Source organism: Delphinus delphis, chromosome 8 (assembly GCF_949987515.2).
Source record: "Delphinus delphis chromosome 8, mDelDel1.2, whole genome shotgun sequence".
NCBI classification, from domain to species: Eukaryota; Metazoa; Chordata; class Mammalia; order Artiodactyla; family Delphinidae; genus Delphinus; species Delphinus delphis.
This window is the reverse complement of record NC_082690.1, coordinates 19,883,879-19,905,122: the sequence shown is the minus strand read 5'-3', so window position 1 is coordinate 19,905,122 and position 21,244 is coordinate 19,883,879. Positions and strand designations below refer to the sequence as shown.

General features: G+C 52.9%; 1 protein-coding gene across 3 annotated transcripts in view; it reads left to right on the top strand.

Annotated features, from left to right (window-relative positions):
- The window catches only part of ZBTB16 (zinc finger and BTB domain containing 16), a 192,894-nt gene extending 172,173 nt beyond the window's left edge, over positions 1–20,721 (top strand). For all 3 annotated transcript variants that reach the window (XM_060017932.1, XM_060017931.1, XM_060017930.1), the window contains exons 5-7: positions 12,843–13,013; positions 17,886–18,053; positions 20,067–20,721. In XM_060017932.1, coding sequence (XP_059873915.1) covers positions 12,843–13,013; positions 17,886–18,053; positions 20,067–20,296 — 569 coding nt within the window. In that variant the 3' untranslated portion in view covers positions 20,297–20,721. The remainder of the gene's footprint in view (positions 1–12,842; positions 13,014–17,885; positions 18,054–20,066) is intronic.
- The last annotated feature ends 523 nt before the right edge of the window (positions 20,722–21,244 follow it).

Here is a 21,244-nt window from a genome sequence, read left to right as displayed (position 1 = left end):
CCATTCCCCGAAGCCAGCCCAGAGCATAGCAGGTTGTCAGGGGCAAGCTCACGAGTTGGGGAGCCCTGCAGAGTCGGGGCGAGTGAGGAGTCTTTTAGTAGCACCCACCCACACACACTCGCACAGAAACTGTTGAAGTGAAGTCAAATGTCTCAAAGTCAGATCCCTTTTTAGTATGAATTTGCTGTGTCTCATTCTGAGCACTAATTCCAATTTAATTGCAAGTGGCCTGAAGCCTCTTCAATAGGAGTAACAAATGGTTTGATTTTGTAAACTTCATCAGACTGCATTTTAAATGCGACACAGTAGCCCAACTCGAATGCCAATGAAGCACTGGAGTAGCTCTCTGTTTACTAATTATCCGTTTTTACTCCAAGCCACGCTGGCTGGCTTGTCTGATTAAATCGGATTTGTGGGATAGAGAACAGCTAGCAGAGTTTTCTCTATAGTAAACGAGATTGAAACTATGGGCCGCCTGGCTGCACACTGTAAATTATATTTCCTTTTAAAGGGGACGTGTCTCTTTTATTTCTGTGTCGCCCCTCCTGCATATTAAACTTCGGGCACAGAAATGTACCCAGCTCCTTCTAAATCCAGCCTCCTCTCGCCGCCCTCCACCTGGTAGCCAGCTCACTTCTGTTGCTTTCCATCTTCGTCTCCGAAGGACTGAAAAGGAAATTGGTGGCTACAGCCCATATTCCCCATGCCACACTCCTTTTCTTTTTTAATCCTTGCTTTTCTCCCCTTTATCCTGGGGGTGAGTTTTCATTATTCTAAAAGGTCCCTGTGATGATATGGGTTCTTAGAATCCATTTTAAGTTGGCTAACACAGAGTCCTAGCAATAAAATTTGCTGAGACCCAACATGGGTCTACCCATTCCCTGGGGTCTGGGGTCTTGCCTAGAGCTCCTGGGCTCTCTTAATTGTTTATTTCTCTGTCCCCAGAAAAGCCACCTCCACCCTTCATCCTTCCTGTACTACACACACACACACACACACACACACACACACACACACACACACACACACACACACACACACACACACAGAGTACATAAACCAAATGCAAGGCAGCCCTGAATAAGGTGTAATCAGGCTGTGCTTAAACTCTGCCGTTGCTAAGACTTTAACTCCATGAGCTTGACCTGCCTGCCCAGCCCTCACTCTTGGTATCTATCTTTGTGCCAGGAGCTTTTTATATTTTAATTTGCTTCTGAACGTCCTGCAGAATTCATGGTGTGCAGACTTTTCCCTCTTTGCCCATTGTGTGCGGTACAGTAGGGTAGGCCTGGAGGTGCCTCAGATAGCCTGGTTACCGTGGGAATGAATGGCCACCACACTCTCAGGCTCACAGCCCTCCTTTTAATTGTCGACAGTAAAAAGCATTTAAATGCTGCTTAATTTGTAATCATCTTCTGGTGGGGGGTGGGGGGGGAGGAGAGGAACCGTTAAAATGTCAGTAAAATGAATATGTCCTTCTCTTTTTTTGGTTTGTTTTTGTTTATTTATATGGGGTAGTTTTTCTTTTCAGTGCCCAATGTTTGTCTGATATTTAATGGCTCTGAAACAATCGGTATTTCATTTTATTTTGAATTTCTGTCTCCCCCAGCCCCTGCTCCCCTCCCCAGCCCATCCTGTCTCTGGGTCTTTGTCTTGCAAAGGTCTGCCTGTCTCCTTGTCCGTCCCTTCTCTTCTAGGTGGGTCTCCTTCTCATCTCTGAAATACACTGGGGTTTACAGGACATTTTAGATAGGACCCCAGCTGAGTTGCTATCTTTTTTCCAGCGACCCCTCTCCTGGGCTCCAGTTCCTGCCCAGGCACCTCAGGATGCCTTTGGGGATGCCTGGATCTAGGGAGATGAACTCTCTATTGACAGTGTCTTGTACGCTTAAAGAAGACGAGAGAGGGAGAGGCCTGGTAATAAGTTATTGTACAGTAAGGAAATTGGGTCTCATCTTCAGGCGGAACCTCAGTGCCCTCTCGTGATGCTGTGGACACACTGCTCAAAATTGAAGTGCCTACTGTGTGTTGGGCAACGTGCTAAGGAAATGAGGCCGCTGGATTCAGGGGGTCTGGTTCTCTGACCCATCATCTTGGTTGTTTTTTTCTGTCATCCCGGGGCTGGGGGCAGGGGAGAGAAAGCCCCTGCTCCCCTCTCCCCACCCCATCACCTGGCCCTTGCCCAGCACAGAGAGGCAGGCAGGTACCCTCAGACCCAGTGACTCAAGAATTGCCCTTCTGGGACTTCTTTGGTGGTACAGTGGTTAAGAATCTGCCTGCCAATGCAGGGGACACGGGTTCGAGCCCTGGTCCGGGAAGATCCCCACACGCCGTGGAGCAACTAAGCCCGTGCGCCACAACTACTGAGCCTGCGCTTTAGAGTCCGCGAGCCACAACTGCTGAGCCCATGTGCCACAACTACTGAAGCCTGCGCGCCTGGAGCCTGTGATCCGCAACAAGAGAAGCCACTGCAATGAGAAGCCCGCATACCGCAACGAAGAGTAGCCCCCGCTCGCCACAACTAGAGAAAGCCCGTGTGCAGCAACGAAGACCCAACGCAGCCAAAAATAAGTAAATAAAATAAAATTAAAAAAAAAAAAAAAGAATTGCCCTTCTGGGTGTATGGCCAGGTCTAGGAGGTACTAGCCGGTAACTGGTGGCCCCTTGAGAGAAAGGACCTAGCAGGTTCTCTCGAGTCTTGCTTTCCCTATCTTTCTAAACACCCTGTCTCTCAGGGCTGCTTGAGGGTTCAGAGGAAGAGACCTGGATCGGCCAAAGCAAATGATCAGTCAAGCTTAGATCTCTTCTGTGTCTCTCCTGGGACTGTCCCTCTGTGAGCCAAAGACAGTGGTTCCCAGTGGCGCCCTGAGATTCTCTTTAACTAAAAGAAGGCTATCAAGTGATATTTTGAAGGAGAGATGCCTGAAGTGCATATCAGTGGGAGAAAGCCCTTTCAGTCTTCTTGCATCCTCTTCAAATAGGCCTAGAATTATTGACTGTTAGAATGCGGGGAACCTTTTAAGATCATTTACTTCCACCTTCATTTTTCTGTTGAGGATACTGAGGCCCAGAGAAGTCCAGTAACCTACCTGAGAGTGCACAGCAAGTTGGCCACTGAGCCAGGACTTGAGGACAGGCCTTCCGGCTGAAGACTCCAGTGCTTTCTACTCTTCCAGTCCTCTTCAACTGGGAGCCAATAGTGAGAAGTCACAGGAAAGGGTAGGGCAAGAGGACAATGGCGGGACGATTACCCTGGGCTGTCCTTTCACACACCATACTGACTTCCCATCACACATTCCAGGGCTTCTTTCCCAGAAGTCTCAGGACCAGCTTCTTACAGGCCAGCTCTCACGCAGCCTTGCACAGAGCTGCAGGCTTCCCGCAGTGGTTATAGGCCAAGGGCACAGAGCTGAACACATGCCAGGGAGGCTGGATTGAGGAAGGAACCCATTGTAGTTCTGTGTTTATTTTCACCCACCTACCCCCAAAGGAAGAAAGCTGGGAGTCCTTTGGTTTCAGGAACCCTTGGGGTAGACAGGTGCCAGCCTCTGTCTTTTGAGCTTTAGTCCTACAGAACAAGCAGTGTAGAGAAACTGAGGAGCTCAGTCCTTCTCTGCCTCTTGGGAGGAGAAACTGGATACCGGTACTTCAAGGCAGCAAGAGGCGCACCAGCCCACCACCACCCGCTCCTCTCCCAGGCGGCCCCATCTCAAAGGTCCCATCTCCCACTGCCAGAGTGGGCAGTACCTGAGAGCCGTTCCCATTTCAGACCCCCAGGGCTGGGCCGGGCAGGCTCTGCAGAGCTGGGCTAGGTTAAGGGACTGCGGGCCGCCCCTCTCCACTCAGGGCTGTTGAAGTTGGTCCAATTTTTCAATCGTGGGCCAATTAGTTTCACAAATGGGGGCCCCCGTGGTGCCAGGGCACATTTGTTCCGGGCCTGCGCACTGGCCAGGCCCCATTGTCCTGCCTCCCACCCCCGTGTGGGCCCATTGTCCTCGCCCCCAGCGGGTGCTGCTTAGGGCTGATTTATACGGGCAGGCGTCCTGCGGGCTCTGGGCCGCACTGCCACAGCTGGCGGAGGTGCTTAAGGCCTTGGACCCCGTGACCTTTGCCCCAGTCCTGCTGTCATTTTGAAAGTTACAGACCAGAGGGCTGCATACCTCTCCGGATTTACTCTCCACCCCAAACCCCCCACTACACGCACACACCGTCTCCCTTCCCTTTTTCCTCCCTCTGCTCTTGTGGTGGACGTTTGTATTCATTCTGGAATGGCTGGAAGGGTCCGGGAGCTGGGCTGGGAAGGGGCTGTGGAATGGGTGGGAGATTCCAGGAGAGGCAACGCGTCTCTTCTGACGCGGAGGCTGCTGCTACTTTCTGCAGGGGGGCTCTGCATCCTCGATTCCTTAGTTCCCTCTCTGATGCCAGGGATGCGGGACTTGGTTTGCCATTGAGTTTGCCCTTGACACTGTCCCACCAGGGGACCCATGCACCCTGGACAGCGTGGCCCAGCGTGAGGTAGATGGAACGGGGAGGCCGTCATGTAACCAGGCAGCAAAGCACAGATCTGGCCCCATCTTAACCCGTTAACCCTCTCTTGCAAACCAAACTCAACTTTCTTCTTCCTTTTTACCTCTTTTCCTTTCTTTTCCACCCCTGCTCTTGTCCCCTTCCCCCAGTTTCTCCCCCTCTTTGGCTCGTTTGTTGGAGTGATTGACAAAATTAGTACATCCATTCAGGTTACTTTTATTGTGCAGGTCTCGATAAATCCCCCGCGTCCGGGGTGCACCTTAATGAGCTAGTGAGCTGACAAATTTGTTTACTGTAGCTGGAGGTGCCGAGTAATGAAATGCACTTGTGTCTGCAGCTCACTGCTAAACAAATACACAGCTTCTGGGAGCCAGCATTGTTAGCTGCTGCCGCCTGAGGCTGTGGCCACATTCCCCAAGAGACTGACTGAGAGGGGTGTGTGAGCAAGTGTGTGTGTGTGTGTGTGTGTGCACGTGTGTGCATACATGCACAGGTGTGTGCTCTGAGACATGGCTTAGTTTTAAAACAAATTTGAATCAGCTACTCCGGCTCCTCCCTATTTGTTTATTCATTGAGAACTCTCTGCTCCCTGGACTACTGATGTAAAACGCTAACATTCCCCCTTTCCCTTGTGGAAATAGAAGGTTATATTGATATGTGGGTGCCTTCCAAGATTCTAAGCAGATAAGAAAAAAAGGAAAAAGGGGTAGGGAGGCCTGGATACGGAGACTGGAATTGACAAGACTGAAATTGACAAGAAGGCTAGATGCTAAGGTTTTTAGCTCCTGGCTTGGTCTGGGAAGACATAACTGAGCAGACGATGAAAAGTGCTCCAGCAGTAGGTGACTAAACGTAGGAGACAAGCACTGGAGCACACACTTGTGGCTAATTTGGTTTGAGGCAAGCCTTGCAGAGATGTTTTCTCAGCCTTCTCTACCCTTCCCGGGAGAGAGGCTGTAGGCAGTAAACAGGGGGACTTGTCTACCACTCTCCTGCAGCTGTCGTTCCCGGGGTGGGGTGCGCAGTCGGCGGGCTGACATTTTCTTGGGCTGGGTAGACTGGGCCCTCCTTGTGCATGTAGCTAGCCTTCTGAGGAAGGCTGGGAGTTCAGGACTCATCCCGAATGATGCTGCACCTTATGCCCAGGAGGAGAGCTAGAGAGGGATGGCTTGACGCTTTCTTCAGTAGATCCCTTGCAAAGGAGCCAAGCCCTAAGTGATGGCACAGGAGGAATGAAAAGGGAGGCACCCCTGCCAATGTCATGAGCTGAGCTTTTGCTTCCTTTCGTCTGCTCCCTGGCCTGTCCCCCCTTCGCCACCACCTCCAGTCTCTTGAGATGCAGACAGAGCCTTCCTGCCTTCGGTGTGAGTCAGCCCTGGGCTGCTTGTCTCTGTCTGTCTTTTCCTCCTGCACAGCGGATGATGCAGCTCTGCCACTTTTTTAGCAATGACCTGGGGGGAAGGAAGAGAAGGATGGGGAAGAGGAAGAGGTGGCAGTTTCTGTGACAGTTTTGGTGTGTGGTTACAAGGCTTCCCAGGACTGGAAATGGTGTCTTAGGAAGGAGTAATCCTGAGAGTCAGAGGAAGTAGGAAGGCATGTCTGAGGATTTGGAGGGGGAAGGTGGTTCCAGTTTAAGTCACGGTTTTCACACCTCCTAAATATGATATTTTCTTCCTCTGGAAAGAAGAAGTTGCAGGGGGGCGGGGAAGCAGCTCTTCCTTTCTTGGGTGAGGTTGGGTGGAATTAGACAAGAGAAGCCCATCCTTGGTCCATGTGCAAGGACACACGCACACACATGTACACTCACGGCCGGCTTACCAAAAAAAAAAAGCCCGAGTATACTTAGATCCCTCTGCTCTTTTGATTAAGAAACTGCTTATATCTAGGGATAATAAGAACCTTTTGCTCCAAGAAGGTGTAGCCCCTGAACATCTTCTCTGGCTGTGTACCCCTCTGGTCCTGTTCCTTCCTTTCTATTAAAGAGCTAATTGGTATGGAAATGGCACAGGTGTCAACATGAGGGTTTTTGTGTCTCATAATTTCAGACCCAGTCATCACCTGGGTGAAATAAATACCCTGGGTTTGTGTCACCCCTCCTGCCTCCTGTTCCGCCCTAGCCTTGGCTTTCTCCCATTTTTTGGCTAAAATTAAACTTGTTTTAAATTGGGAATCTGTGAGTGGTACATGCCCTGCAGCCAAGATTGGCTATGCTGCCCTTGGGGGTGGAAGGTGGGCATGGTGGGGTCACCATCTCCAGATAGAATGGATGCAAGTGAGGGTACAGATATTTGCATGGCCCTTCTGCACGTTACCTGGGACCTCTCTCCATCAACCCTGCCACACCCATTCCCTCTTTCTAGTGTAATTTCCCTTCAGGCAGACACCCTTGGGGTCCAGCCTAACACTGAGCCCCATTCATTCTTCAGAAGAGCAGAGGAAGCGCTGTTCTTTGACCTGGTGAATTATTTCTTTGGGCCAAGGCTAATTGATGTATCTGATTTACACTGAAATTTACAGATTGATTGAAAACAGTACATTTGTAGGGTTTACATACTCAATAACGTTTGCCAGTTGCCTCCTAACAGCACTATGAAGTTGGTAGTGGAAAGGGCAGCTTACTCATGAATACCATCTCCTAGGTGAAGAAATGAGGCCAAGGGCAGCAGCTACCTGGCTCAGAGTCACAGAGCTGGGAAGGGCTGCACCTGTGGGCTAGAACCAGGGTCTTCTGTTTCACTGCATGGTGTGGTAAAACTGGTCCTTTTTCTATGGGCTGGAGCTTCTGAGCAACAGAGCTCAGACACGAAGCCAGAATCGGGGAGTCCTGTTCAGCCCACCAGACAGACAAGAGAGGCCCCAACGAGATCAGCTGTCTGGGGGTTACTGGGCATTACTAACTTCCAAGGAGAGCCTTGTTGGAAGTTCCCGGTAATGGCTGCATTTGGTCTGGGCTTCCCCCAGCTCTAGCCATCCATCGCTCTGTACCATGACTTTCCCCACCCTGTTTCCCCCCTTTGTCCTTTGTGATTGTCCCTCAGCTCCTTATTCATTCTTGAATGCAACATGCAGTTATTGAGCACCTACTATATGCTAGGCCCTGTGCTTTATCTTGGGGGATATAACAGTGAAGAAAATAGTCCCCGTTTTGGAGGGCTTACCATCTACTAGACAGAGCTGAATGTCAAAAATCAGTACAACAAAGGGTTTAATAATTGTGCTGGAATCATGAGGGCTCAGAGGAAGAAGGTGTTCTTGGCACTGAGTCCTAAATGGTGTCACTCATCCAAGATGCCTTCTCTAGGGTCAGTCCCTGGAGGAAGCAGCCCAGAGTCGAGAAGACAACTTAGGCTTGTGTATGGTGGAGGGCGGCCATGATCTGTATCCAGGTTGTTCACTGCAGGAGGATGCCCAGCTGAGGGAGAAATGGAGGCTGGAGTCCAGCCGTCTTTGCTTGCAGAGCTGTGTGCCCAGGCGAGGATCTGCGTCTGCCCAGAGGAAGAGGCATGATTTTCTAATTCAGACAAAGGCATCGTCTGGGCTGGTATTGGCTTTGCTACCGCTTCATAGCTAAAAAGCCTTTTCACTTGGGTATCTCATTGGATGCTCTCAACAACCACAAGCAATGTGTCAAACGACGGACAAATTCTGGCCCAGAGAAGTTCAGCAACTTGCCCTGGTCACAAGGCAAGTAAGTGGCAGAGCCAGGACACATGTGCTTCTTTGGTCTCCCTTGTGGCATGTTGACCATCTGATTTCTGAATGTCTTTTGCAACCGGTGGAGGCTCCTTCCCTCTCCCCACTGGTATCAGGCATGAGGTCTCCCCACAGCAGAGGAAGGAGCAGTGAGCATCTCAGGGGCTCAGGCATTGAAGGAAGCAGAGCACTAACACTGCCGGACCCCCTTGCCTCGCCGAACATCTCACTGCAGCTAATGAATTGCTAATACAATTTTCTAGATAATTTTATTTCCATAGCCCCACATTTTAATGTGTTTCCAAAAGCTAGCATTTATTTGCTTAATCTCCCAGTGTAATAGAATCTGCCCTGACTCATCACACATGCGAACAATCAGCTAGGCAGAAACTACGGCAAATTGTTTAATAACTCAAATCTCGTCTCTAGATTCTTAACTTGCATGCACCAATAGCTTTTCTTGTGTCTCCCCCCGCTCTTTCCTTTTTCCTTTAAAAATATTTTTCCACCTTCTCAGCTGCTGGTCTCCAAACAGAAGAATGGAGAGTGGATGTGGGGTCTCAGAGCCCCCGTCTCTTTATGTCTGAGCCTGGGGCAGTGTCTCGGTGGCCAGGGAGAGCCCCTGTGCCCTGTGGGATGTCCCAGGAAGGGGAGAGAGACCACTGTAGGGACACTGTAGCATTTCCTTTGCAGGTGGTCACTGCATAACTTTAAACTTGTCACCAAGGTACAGAGCTGGCGTCCAGGACTTCAAATGCATCACGCTTCCTGACTCGAGCCCAGGCTGAGGGTCCTGTCTTGCCACTGCCCTGGATTCCACTTCTCCAGTCCTCCTCCTGTCCTCCCAGCCCCTACCCTAGACTGGTCCCGACTCTCCTCCAGTGGTAGCACAGAAGTCCGTCATGTTCCTCCCTGCTTTCAGCCACTTGCCACTGCTGTTGGTGCCCTTGCAGCCCCCAGGGGCATTGCCCTCACATACTGGTTGGATCAGGCTAGCACCCGACCCCCTCTTTTCGTGGTACTGCATTGCCTGTGGAATGAAATCTAATCTGTCCCACCAGGTGATGCGGCCCTCTGCCATCCAAACCCCCATAACCTTCCCTGCTCATTTTCATCCTCAGGGTCTGTCCTCTGCCCCTGCCTGCTCTGAAATTTGCTTGTGGGGTTTCTAGCCTGGCTCCCGTGCCCCATTCTTGTCCTTGGCTTCTCAGTCCACTTCATTTCTTAAAACCTAACTCAGATTCTCCGAAGCCCTCTTGGCATTAGCCTGTCTTATCCTCTGGCTGGTCGTTGGCTTGTCTGTGTCCCCCACTAATCTGGGACCCTATTTCTCTGGTTGATCTCAGCATCCCTCCTGTCACCTAGCACAGTGCCTACGCTAGGTGATATTCACCGAGTCAGCTGAATGGACACGAAATGGGTTCAGCCATTCCTGAGAAGAAGAGACCACATAGTGGGGCAGCTCTGGGGCCCTGGGAAGACGGGAAGGGGTGAGGTTGCAGGGTTCTCAGTCTGCCCTGCAGTGGTACTGACCCTCAGAGCTCCTCTGGGCCTGGCTTTTTTAAAAAGATGTATATGCAATTTCCTTTTTCTTTCTTTATCTCTCTCTCTCTTTTTCTTTCTTTCCTTCCTTCCCTCCTTCCCTCCTTTCCTTCCTTCTTTCCTCCTTTCTTTCTTCCTTCCCTTCCCTTTCCTTGCCTTCCCTCCTTCTTTCTTTTCTTCCTTCCTTCCTTCCTTCATTCCTTCCTTCCTTCCTTCCTTTCTTTCTTCCCGTCCTTCCTTCCACCCTTCCTTTCTTCTTTCTTTCCTTCCTTCCTTCCTTCTTTCTTTCTCTCCTCCCTTCTTCCTTCCCTCCCTCCCTTCCATCCTTCCCACAAGGCATGTGGGAATCTTAATCCCCCAACCAGGGATTGAACCCGCACCCCCTGCATTGGAAGCATGGAGTCCTAACCACTGGACCACCAGGGAAGTCCCTGGGCCTGGCTTTCTAGGCTCGGGTGTCCTCCTGGGAATGTCATTCATGTTCCCTCTGACGCAGATTCCTTCCACACTGAGGACTTCGGAGGATGCATAAGGAGAAACCTGGGCTCTTAAAGGGCGTGGTTTGCCCAGGAAGCCTGCTCCGTCTTACTGATAAAAGGCAGATGTTTGATGTCTGGCTTCATCAGGACTCTCTGTGGGGTGAGGTTAGGGCCAGAGAGGGGGCTGGTGCTGGGGGCCCTCAGGATGAAGCAGCCACAACGTGCCACGTCACAGGACATGCTGCAGATGGACGCCATTCTGGGGCAGGCTGGCCAGGCCCGACTGGGCTTTGAGGACCCACTGTCAGCCGTCGTCTGCTTCTGCTGGGCAGACCGCTCCCATCAGTGCGCCCCCTCAGTCAAGTGGGGCCCGCACCCGAGTACCTTGCAGAGGTCTTGCTGGCGCCCAGTGGAGTAGGAAGGCTTCAGAGAACTTTGCCTTGTGACTCGGCTTCCACCGCACGCCTCCTGGCCCAGGTTCTCCAGCTGCTGCTAGGGTGGGCCCTGCATGCACTGGGGCTCCTGAACCAGCTGGGTTGGAGCTGCCTCGCTGGTGTCATTATTGTGCCTCTTCCCAGAGAAGCCCATGCAGACGGGTGGCAGATCCAGAGGGAGACATGAGCCCAGCCCTGTGATTTCCGAAATCAGACATACTGAAGCATTTAACAATCCCAGCTCTGCTTCTTTCTAACTGTGTGACCTTAGGCAAGTTACTTAATCACTCTGTTTTCCCATTTGTACAAAGGGGCACGAGAATCCTGCCTTGCACGTTTTAAACGAGATGACAACAGATAGAGCACCTAGCACACGGCCTGTAGTATTCCCCTTCCCGTCTGCTCTTTGAGTCCAGGAGCAAATTTGTGCCCTTGCTGATATTCCACATCCCCTGCTCAGCCTTCCCTGGGCCTGGATGCAGGCGATGTCTGTCTGCAGGTGTGATGAGCATGGCTGAAGGTGCTGTGAGGGGTGGGGGGCTGGGGAGAATGAGAGGCCGTCTTTGCCTTCCTGCCAGTCCATTCATTGCAAACCCAGCCATGAATGGGCCTGAGTTGTCCAGAACGGGCCTTCCATTTGCTATCTCTGTTGATGGACCCCGGAGGCCACAGGCGCTCTGTGCTGTCCTTCTTGTCACCCTCTTTCCGCCGGGAGCTCCCTGATGCCACATTGAGCAGCCCACGACTTGCCACAGCCAAAGCTCTGCTCCACCTTCCACTCTGGGCTGCCAGGCACTGGGCCTGCCCCCCTTTCTTGCTTGTGTCCTCTACACGGGGGAGGCAGCGCTGGGCTGACCACAGGTGATAATGCCCAGATGCCGGCAAAGAGAGACGAGCGGATGGGGAGCCTCCCGGGGCAGGGGGCTGACACGCTTAGGGAAATGGAATCCAAAACGGTAGACAAGGAGCTACTGGTGAGTCCTTGGAAGGTTTAGATGTTTCCTTCTGTGGTGCTGAACCCCGTAAGGCCATGGTCCCAGAGCAGCATCAGGAAGGGGGTTGATAACAGACAGAAAATGGCAGCCTGCCTTTGTAGGGTACCATGGGGTACCTACGCGTGCTTCTGATCAGCGCAGGGAACGACCAGACAGAGTTAAATGAAAATCTCACGTCCCTCATTAGCTTAAAATCCCTTGACAGTTGTCCGTTGGTCTTGGGATGAAGCCTAAAGATCTTAACATGGTTTTCAAGACCCCGTACAAGCTGGCCCTGCCTACTTCTTTGACCTCTGCTCTACTTTCTGCCTCCTCAGGTGACCTGTTCTGTCTTATCCTCTGACCCGTCACGTTTTTCTCCAGTTCAAAGATACTATTCCATCTTCTTGGAATGCTCTCCTCATGGCCCAGTGTGCTGGGTAACATCTGTGATGAGGGCAGGCACTTGGTACGGTTTTCCGTGGCTACATCCCCAGGGCCAAAGGAGAGAGTCCTCCTTATAGAAGATACTAAAATAATATTTGTTGAGTGAATGGACCCTTAAGATGTACGCATTGATGAATGGAGACGTGGTTAAGAGAATTGGGTCTGTAGCTCGCGTTAGGAGCGGATCAAATCCAGGTTGCCTGGGCTTGAATCCCAGCCCTGTTTGCTTGTGAGCTCTGTGCTACTTCGGACAAGTAACTCAGCCTCTCTGTGCCTCCTTCTGCTTACCTGAAGGGTGAGGATGCAGAACCCGCCTTTTGGAGATGGGATTTTTAAGTTACACTTGAACTACGGCTGGCATGTGTCATCTCCATTATTGTGATTCCTCACAGAGGCCGGCCTGATGCCCCGCCTCCTGTGCCAGGCTCTGAAAGTCCCTTTGATAGATGCCTTCTTGGTACCCTGCCTTTGACACAGACCTCCATACGATTGCAGACTCATTTGCTGCTCTGATGTGTTTGATTAATGTCTTTCTCCCACTAGACTTTAGGTTCCATGAGGGCAGGAAGTAAGTGGATTCTGTCCACCGTTGGAGCCGCACAGCGGGGGCTCCAGCAGCATCGCGTGGCCTGCACCACCTCTGGGTTTGCCCGGGGTGCTGACCTGCCGCTGGCTCTGGCTCCAGCCTAGCTGGGTGAAGAAGGCCTGTGTCCAGCCCTGAGGCTTTCCCCCGCTGTGTCCTGCAGGCACGGACATGGCTGTCTTCTGTCTGCTGTGCGGGAAGCGTTTCCAGGCGCAGAGTGCGCTCCAGCAGCACATGGAGGTCCACGCGGGCGTGCGCAGCTACATCTGCAGCGAGTGCAACCGTACCTTCCCCAGCCACACAGCCCTCAAACGCCACCTGCGCTCACACACAGGTAGGCCAGGCCGGGGACGGGCAGGGCAGGGTCTCTGGGAACCACTGTCTGCATTTCCCTCCAAACACATCTGGCGGGGGTGCCCTCAGCCCTCCTCTGCTCAAGCGTCGGGCATGCAGGGGACTCCGAGGTGCAGGTCAACGTGGACGGTTCTTATCCTGTCCCACCCTGGGCACCTTTGGTTCTCAACATCTCTGTGCCCGGCAGAGAGGGTGCTCATTAGAAATGCAGGCTCCTGGGTCCCATGCTCAGAAACTTCCATTCAGTGGCGACAGGTGGCATCCGAGACTCAACATTATTAGTAGATATTCCCCAGGAATGCTGATGCAGGTGGACCCAAGACGAATTTTGAGAAAAACCTGCCTTCTTGGTCTCTGTCTCTGCCTTTCCCCCTCCCACTGCTGGCCCCCTCCACACACACACACTGTGCACACACACTCCTGAGGTCGGCCTTGGGCTCTCAAGGGAACGTGGCAGAAGTGGTCCTGCTTATTCCCCAGTAACAGAAGCACACGTTCTATACTTGGGCCTTAGCCCTGTTTAGGGGAGACAGTGAGGTCGTATAAACAGTGAGCCATGAAACATCCCTGCTTAGCCAGGTGGAGGTGCTGGGGGAGGAGAGTAGTTGTGAGTCAAGGGGTCTGGGCTGGGATACTTGGTCCTGAGGGCCAGGAGGCATTTGCTTCCTTGCAGCGGCCCCTGACCCTCTAGCAAGGTCATGGGTGACTTGAAAGCCTTCCTTTCTCTGGCTGTACATGGATAAAGGATTGCCTGTTTCTGAGTCTGCATGTGTCTTTGCTTGTGTGTGTTCTGTCCTGCTTTTGGGGTGAGAGGTGGGTGATGGAGCCAGGGAGACAGAGAGGCAGACTCTCTTTCTGAGTACGTAACAGGGTATGTTCTCATGTCTTCTGGAGAGGGTATAAAAAACTCTGTGTGCCTCATGACAGCATCGGCAGGACCCTTTCCTCACTCTTGGGTTCTTATCATGCTCTGGGATTCAGTGGCAGGCTCTGCTGAATACGGGAGGGGCTTTGTTTATCAGGGACCGAGCTGGCCTGGCCTGCCCGCAGTAGGCATCCTCGCCAAGGAGCCTGCCTGGACTCCTGCTTCCGGATGCTGTCCCGTGCAGGGGAGCACATTGCCTTAGCATCACCAGATTTGCTTAGAACTTGTTAGATTTGCTGGCTTCGGACAAGGGGAGGTCTCCGAGGGGAAGGCCTGACAAGAAGGGCAGAGGAGGAAGGGATGCTGACAAGGGCTTTCTCTGTAGTGACCGCATAAGCATCCCCTGCAGGTATCGGGTTGGCCAAAAAGTTCACTCGGGTTTTCGGCAAGATGTTACAGAAAAAACGCGAACGAACTTTTTGGCCAACCCAATACATGCACCTTCCTGTCAACACCTCCCCCACTGGGCCCCCAAGTTCAGCCTTATCAAAGGTGGCCAGTTACCTTTCAGCCACTTCTGAGCACTCTGCTGGGCCCCATCAGTCGGATTCATGTGACTGGAACGACCCCAGTCCTGCTAAGTCCACCCAGGATACGCCCTGCCCTGCCCACCCTAGCTCCTGAGAGCTCAGATATCAAAATGCCCCCGGCCCCTGTGTCAGTCATGGCTCAGATCCATGGGGAGGGAGTATTTCCAGACATCGTTTAGGAGAAGTACTTGCTTTTGACCTAGGAAACATGGAGCACGTGTGCTGCCTACTCCAACACCCATGGATTTCACACCAGTGAGGCCCTGTGCGCACAGCCCCGCCCAGGCTGAGCACACCCCGCACGATGCCTCATTAATATTCCCTTGTTCTTGGCCCACTTGCTGCTGCGGCCGGGCGTTGAGCATCAGCAGCTGTGTTGGGTAGGTTAGTCCAGCCGCGCTCTCGGCATTGATGGATCCCTGATTCACATGGCGCATCGTCTAATAAACTCTCCGCTGTGCTGAGTGGGGGAGCTGAGTAGCCGACAGGATGGGGCTGGGGTGGGAAGGATGACACTGGGCTTGGCCACAGTGCCAGGGAGGCCACCAGGTGAGGACAGACCGCTGGGGTCACAGGTGCACTGGGCAAGCCCGAGGGGGGCTCTCATTAGTCTCGTTTGTCCTGTACTTAATGTCAAGCTCATTAAAAAGGCCACAGAGTTAATCAACCCACCACAAATTGGATTTTGAATCCTGCAGCCAGTTTTGTGTACATTATGGCAACACTGACATGGGGTGAGGATTTTAGGCCAGGTGCTTGCCATGTTTCAAAATCCGTGTGTGTGTGTGTGTGTGTGTGTGTGTGTGTGTGTGTGTGTGTGTGTGTGTGTGTGTGTGTGTGTGTGTGTGTATGTGTTGGTGTCTTTTTTTTCTCCCCCCCTAACTTTTTATTCCTTTCCCTGGGCTGACTCGAGACATTTCATATTTAAACTCATGTCACATGTGATCCACTTCATCATTAAATTCATAAAAATCTGATCAAACCAACCTCTCTGCCTTAACCTTTTGTTTTTTAAACTCTTAGGGCCCCCCTCTGGAGGGGAAAGGCACAGACAGACAGCGGTGCCCACCCCCCAACCCACCGTGTGGTTGCCGATGTACGTTTTCATTACCGGCTCCTCTGAAGTCTCACGTGGCCCTTGCTTTATTTATTTATTTATATCTTAATGAGGGTACCGAATTCTTGATTAAAGTTGTAATCGTTGCCGATTCAGTAAGGAGGGGAGTCGGATGTCAGACAGGGCTGTGTGTGCAGACGTCTACACACAGAGAGAGTGGCACACAGGCCCAGGCGTGCACAGACCAACCCTCCCTCTGTTAGACACACAGCTAATTAGGAGCAGGGTCTGCATGGGCCTCTCCTTCCCTGGGGCTGGATGGGGCTGGCGGCTGGGGACGGGCCAGTCTGCACAGCCCCAGCAGCGAGGGCGCGGGCAGGTGCCTGGAACTCAGGAATCCGCTCATCCCCAGATCTGCACGTGGAGGCTCTCCTCTGAGCCCAGGGCAGGGCCCCCTAGAGTGCCTTTGCTCTTTGAGCTTCTTGCATCCTACCCCTCCGATGGAAGCGCTCCCACCCACCCGTCTACACCCTCAGAGCATCTTGCAAACCTTCCACCCGTGAGAGAGCCCGCCAGGGAGCAGACCGCAGCGTCCTCTCCCCACAGAGCCTTAAAAACCCTTCAGAGCCATCAGAAGAGATGAGAATGGGTGAGGGTGCAGGGGCTTGCGTTCGAGAAGGGGGAGGTTTCGTTAGCAGCCTGAGGAGGGGAGAGAGAGAAGAGAGTAAAATATCATTTGAAAGAGGAAGTGAAGGCGCAGGCATGCAAGTCTATAACGAGAAGGACAATTTATGCCCAGGCACGAGCGCAGTTTGACATGGGGATAATGAAAAAACGTAGGTCATTGTGGATGACTTAAACCTTCAGCGGCTGAAGAAAATGTATGAAATGCAGAGGACATTACACGGTTGGCAGCCCCGCGCATCTGCAGAGGGACAAGTGAAATACAGTGGGCCATTCTTTACCATAAACGATGGCTGGTGGAGGTGCAGCCCAGAGAAATTGTAATTACAGTGACAAGACGAATCAGCGATATTTAAATATTCATGAACAAAGTCTGGGGTGATCAATCTGTCTTTATTGTCTGTGCCTTCACTCCTGTAATAAATAAGTAGCTGAAGTCTTCACCTTTCATCCCCACAAAGCCCCCACTTCGGGTACAAAGGGAAAGATGGTTAATCCCCGCACCCCATCCTCAGAAAGGAGGCTGCTGGGCATGGATTCCAGGCCGGGGAAAGGCAGTTCTCCCCGAGTTTCATATACTGACATTTCCCGAGCGTCTGCTTAGGGTTTACTCTGTGTTGCGTGCTGAGGCTACAGGGATGAACAAGCTTCCCTTCTTGTCCTCACGGTGCTCGTAGTCTGTGGGCACGGTGGGCGTCACAGCAGATGCAACACAGCCTGTCAGTTAGCAGTCCAGTGTCCAGATTCTGGAACCAGATCTGAATCCCAGCTCAGCTCTTTATTAGCTCTTTGACCTCAGGGACCATGTTTAAGCATCTCTAAACATCTCATTTTTCTCTTCTGTAAAATGAGAATGATACTGTCTTCCTTGTAAGGTTGTTGTGATGATTACGTGATATGATTGATCCACGTGAAGTTCTTAGCACAGTAGTGAGCATTCAACAAATGTGGGCCATTTTAATTAGAAAGTACCATAAAAATTGTACTACTACTGCTAAAAGGACAAAATGCTGGACATTTCTTCTCTCTGGGGACAGAGGAGAAAGTGACTCAATTTGCCTGAGCAGGGGACAGTGGGGGTAGCGCTAAAGGGAAACTTCCAAACCATGGTGACACATGAGCTGGACTTGGATGCGTGACTAGGAGTTCGCCAAGGAGAGAAGAGGAAATCACGCAGAAAAAAACGGTTGCATAAGCCTGTGGAGGAGGGCAAGAGCAGAAGGAATTTGGGGGACAGTGAGAACATTGGAGGGATTTTTTTGAGGGTAGGGGAGTCAGGCTGGAATGGCTTTTGCCCCTGACCTAGAGGAAAGGAAGCTGGGGGAAGGGTCTCGAAGCCCCTGGGTCTGCTCTGCCCTCAGGGGACCTGCTTTCTGGTGGCTCTGTTCATCCCTGAACCAAACGGGCTCTCTTTTCCCGAGACTGGCCCTTGAGGCGTGGATGGCCACTGGGCCACGGTAAAGTACGGACACGTGTGCACAGGCGTGCTCCCTGTTGATGCTAAGGGGCTGGCAGGGGGTGGAGGGTCCCTCAGTCATCTCTGGAGGTGGCGACTCTAGGCAGCCTCATCCTCCCGGCACACTGAACCTGCCCTACTGTCCCCTAAAGAGGGGGCCGGGGGAGGCGGGGGCCTGATCCAGCCCCTTGTCCCCACAGGTGACCACCCGTACGAGTGTGAGTTCTGTGGCAGCTGCTTCCGGGACGAGAGCACACTCAAGAGCCACAAGCGCATCCACACGGGCGAGAAACCCTACGAGTGCAACGGCTGCGGCAAGAAGTTCAGCCTCAAGCACCAGCTGGAGACACACTATCGAGTGCACACAGGTACTGAGGACACACAGCTGGCTCCGGGCGGGGAGTGGGCAGGGGCAGGTGGGTCTGCAGAGAAGCCCGGGTGCCCATGGTCCCAGGCTGAACCGAAGAGTGGAACAGCTTCTGCTAAGTGTTACTACGGTGACCTGAGTGCCACTTCCTCCCTGCGAGGGTGAGGCCAACCTTGCTAATCGATCACAGCGCTCTTTCCAGGAGCCCAGACTAGCCTTCCAGGCGGCCATACCAAGAGCTCACAGAGGATATCCATTCCTGAATCCTGAATTGGGGGTCAGCTGGCCTGATTAGCTGAAAGTGAAGGCTAAGGTGATTTCACGTGACTTGAGGGTTACAGGAAGAACTAGGCGACATTAAGTTAGGTTATGATGAGGGTTGGGAAAAATTGTAGGTTCGATTGAGTTCGGTTCAACGATGAGAGAAGCAGTTGGATTTACTAACCCCTCTACATGGTTAATATTTTACCATTTCAAAGGGCCTTCATGTTCCTTTTTACATAAAAGAAATGTGAGCAACTGTTTTGTTGGGGCCTGAGGACAGAACAGGTGGAAGTGGTCCCGATATCCAGAGTTGCCAGAGCTGGGGGCCGTGGATGCTGGAGCCGGCCCAAGCCTGCCTGGGAAAGCCATCGTGCACATCTCTTTCCAGCCGCGTGTTCTGTGTCACCACCTTGGTCGCTTAAAATTGGCTACAGTGGGAGGGGTCACAACATGGCCATCAGCAAATGCTACCAAATCAGGGCTTTTGGAGAGCCAGTTGTTCACCATTTACAGTACACTGCCAGTTGGGGGGTAGATAGAAGGACTTCCTGTGAGGGTGAGACATAGTGGAAGGTAGTGGAATGTGGCAAAGTAGGAAGGCTCCCCTGATCAGGGGAAACAGCTGCCTGAGCAGAGGAATGGGGAGAGGTGATCAGATAGGTCCTGCTGGCCCAGGGGAGAGAGTGTGTTTTCCCGGGAGGGGAGGTGGACAGAGGGAGCAGTAAGCAGAGGATACATGTTGTCATAGCTCTGCTTTGGGCCTCAAGGAGAGGATGGGGTGCTCGTTGCTGACAACTAGAGTGACCCCCAGGATTTCCCAGAGCCCCTTGTGGGAGACGTGTCCCGGCAGGTGTATCATTAAGTGCGCTGGCGCTGACTATTGTAAATAGCTGGTCGATAGTTAGATCACTTTGGCTGTTCATTACTTCATTATTTTGCAGGGCCCTCTGCACAGAGGAGTATCAATAGCAAGAAGGCTGGCCAGTTAATTACTGTATCAGAGCAAGGTTCCCTCACATCCTCTGCTCAGCTCCAGGGGACTGGAACAGAGGGTGGGCCGGTTGCAGCTTGGGTGTGGCCATGTACTCCCAGGTTCTCTGTCCCTCCCCCATTCCGGCCCCAGAGGGGAAGGCAGGGTCCAGGGCAGGCTCTAGAGCCTTAGAGAAGTAGCCATTCCCAGGTTTAGCACGTTTGCAGGATGGGGTCCCCTCGGTTTTACTCCACCTCTGTTCCCCACCATCTGTAGCCCTGTAAGGACTCCATCCCCTTGCTCCCCTGGAAGGAACTGTGTGCTGAAGAGCCATCCCTAAGCATTTGAGAGGCCTCGCGGGCCCTTTTCTAGACCTCCTTTCCTTTCTTAGGAAGGGGAGAGTCCGTGCCCCCGAGAGAGTTAAGAATAGGTCCAGGGGCTGGAGCTGGCCTACATCGTGGCCACTAGCTATTTACATTAGTTACAGTGAACAAGATTGAGAATGTAATCCGTTGGAAACTAACACACCATTGTAAATCAACTATACTTCAATTAAAAAAGAAAAAGAAAAAAAAGAGTGTAGTTCCCAGTGGCACTCAGGAGCCAGAAGCGACTCGCGGCTGCCACGCTGGGTGGGGCGTCCATTGCCCTGGAGAGTGCTGACCTAGAGGGATGGGAGTGTCCAGCAAGCCCGGGGGGGCGCTGAGGGTGCAGAACGTCCCTGGGGCCCATGTCACAGCCCCCCCCCCCGTCCTGGCCTTCTCCTGCCCCCCCCCACAGGTGAGAAGCCCTTTGAGTGCAAGCTGTGCCACCAGCGTTCCCGGGACTACTCGGCCATGATCAAGCACCTGCGGACGCACAACGGCGCGTCGCCCTACCAGTGCACCATCTGCACGGAGTACTGCCCCAGCCTGTCCTCCATGCAGAAGCACATGAAGGGCCACAAGCCCGAGGAGATCCCGCCCGACTGGAGGATAGAGAAGACTTACCTCTACCTGTGCTATGTGTGAGGCGCCTGCGGCGGGGGCGGCGGGGGACGAGAGGAGTAGAGACGGAGCGGGATGACGTCCAGGAGGACCGTGAGGAAAACACAACAAAAAACAAATAAACGAGAAACAACAAAGAAAAAAGAGAGAGAGAAGGAGAAGGAAACCTGGGAGCTGTCGGGCCCTGGGGTCTCTCTGGGGCTCCAGGTGACCTGGGTGCCTGGCTGAGCCCCTCCCCTTGGGCCTCCATCCCTCCTTTCCCGGCTGGAGCTTGGCCTGCTCTTCTTGGATGGAGGTGGAGGGGCTTTTGTTCAGCTCGGATGGGGGGATGTTCTTCTCTTCCCTCCCCCCAGATCCTCCTTTTGTGTCTGGAAATGGAGACTAGGAAGAGGGGAGGGCTCCTCCAGTCAGAGCCAAACCACCTCTGCCTGCCGTGCTCTCACTGACCCCTCGGGAGGTGGGGGCTGAGGGATGGGTGGGCCGGGGGTGCAGGAAGGGGGCCTGCAGATGCTGGGGCTGGGCGGGCTCACTGGCTGACACAGACGACGGCAGCTGTAGCTTGCTGGGGGCAGCCTGGGCCGGGAGGGGTTCTCCCGCCCTTCCCGTCGCTCAGTTCATCTGTGGCTTTCTTCCGCTCCACCACACCTGGGTGCCCCGTCATGGTCTTCAGGAGCCTCAGGGCTCTCAGCCCCTCCCCCAGCTCCTGGCTGCCCGGGCCCCGGTTGACTCCTGTCCTCCCAGCCCCCCATGGATACGGATCCCTCATCCTCCAGCTCCCTGTTGGGGAAGCTGTGTCTGACTCCAGAGCCCCCACTCGCACCCTCAGCTTTCTGAGAACGCAGATGAAGTAAATGGAAGGGCCCATCCCAGTCCAGCCCTGTCCTAAGCCAGATTCCTGCTGAGCTGCTTTTGCTTCCAAAATGGACAAAGGAAACAACTAAATACACACTATCCCACCCAACAAACACACAC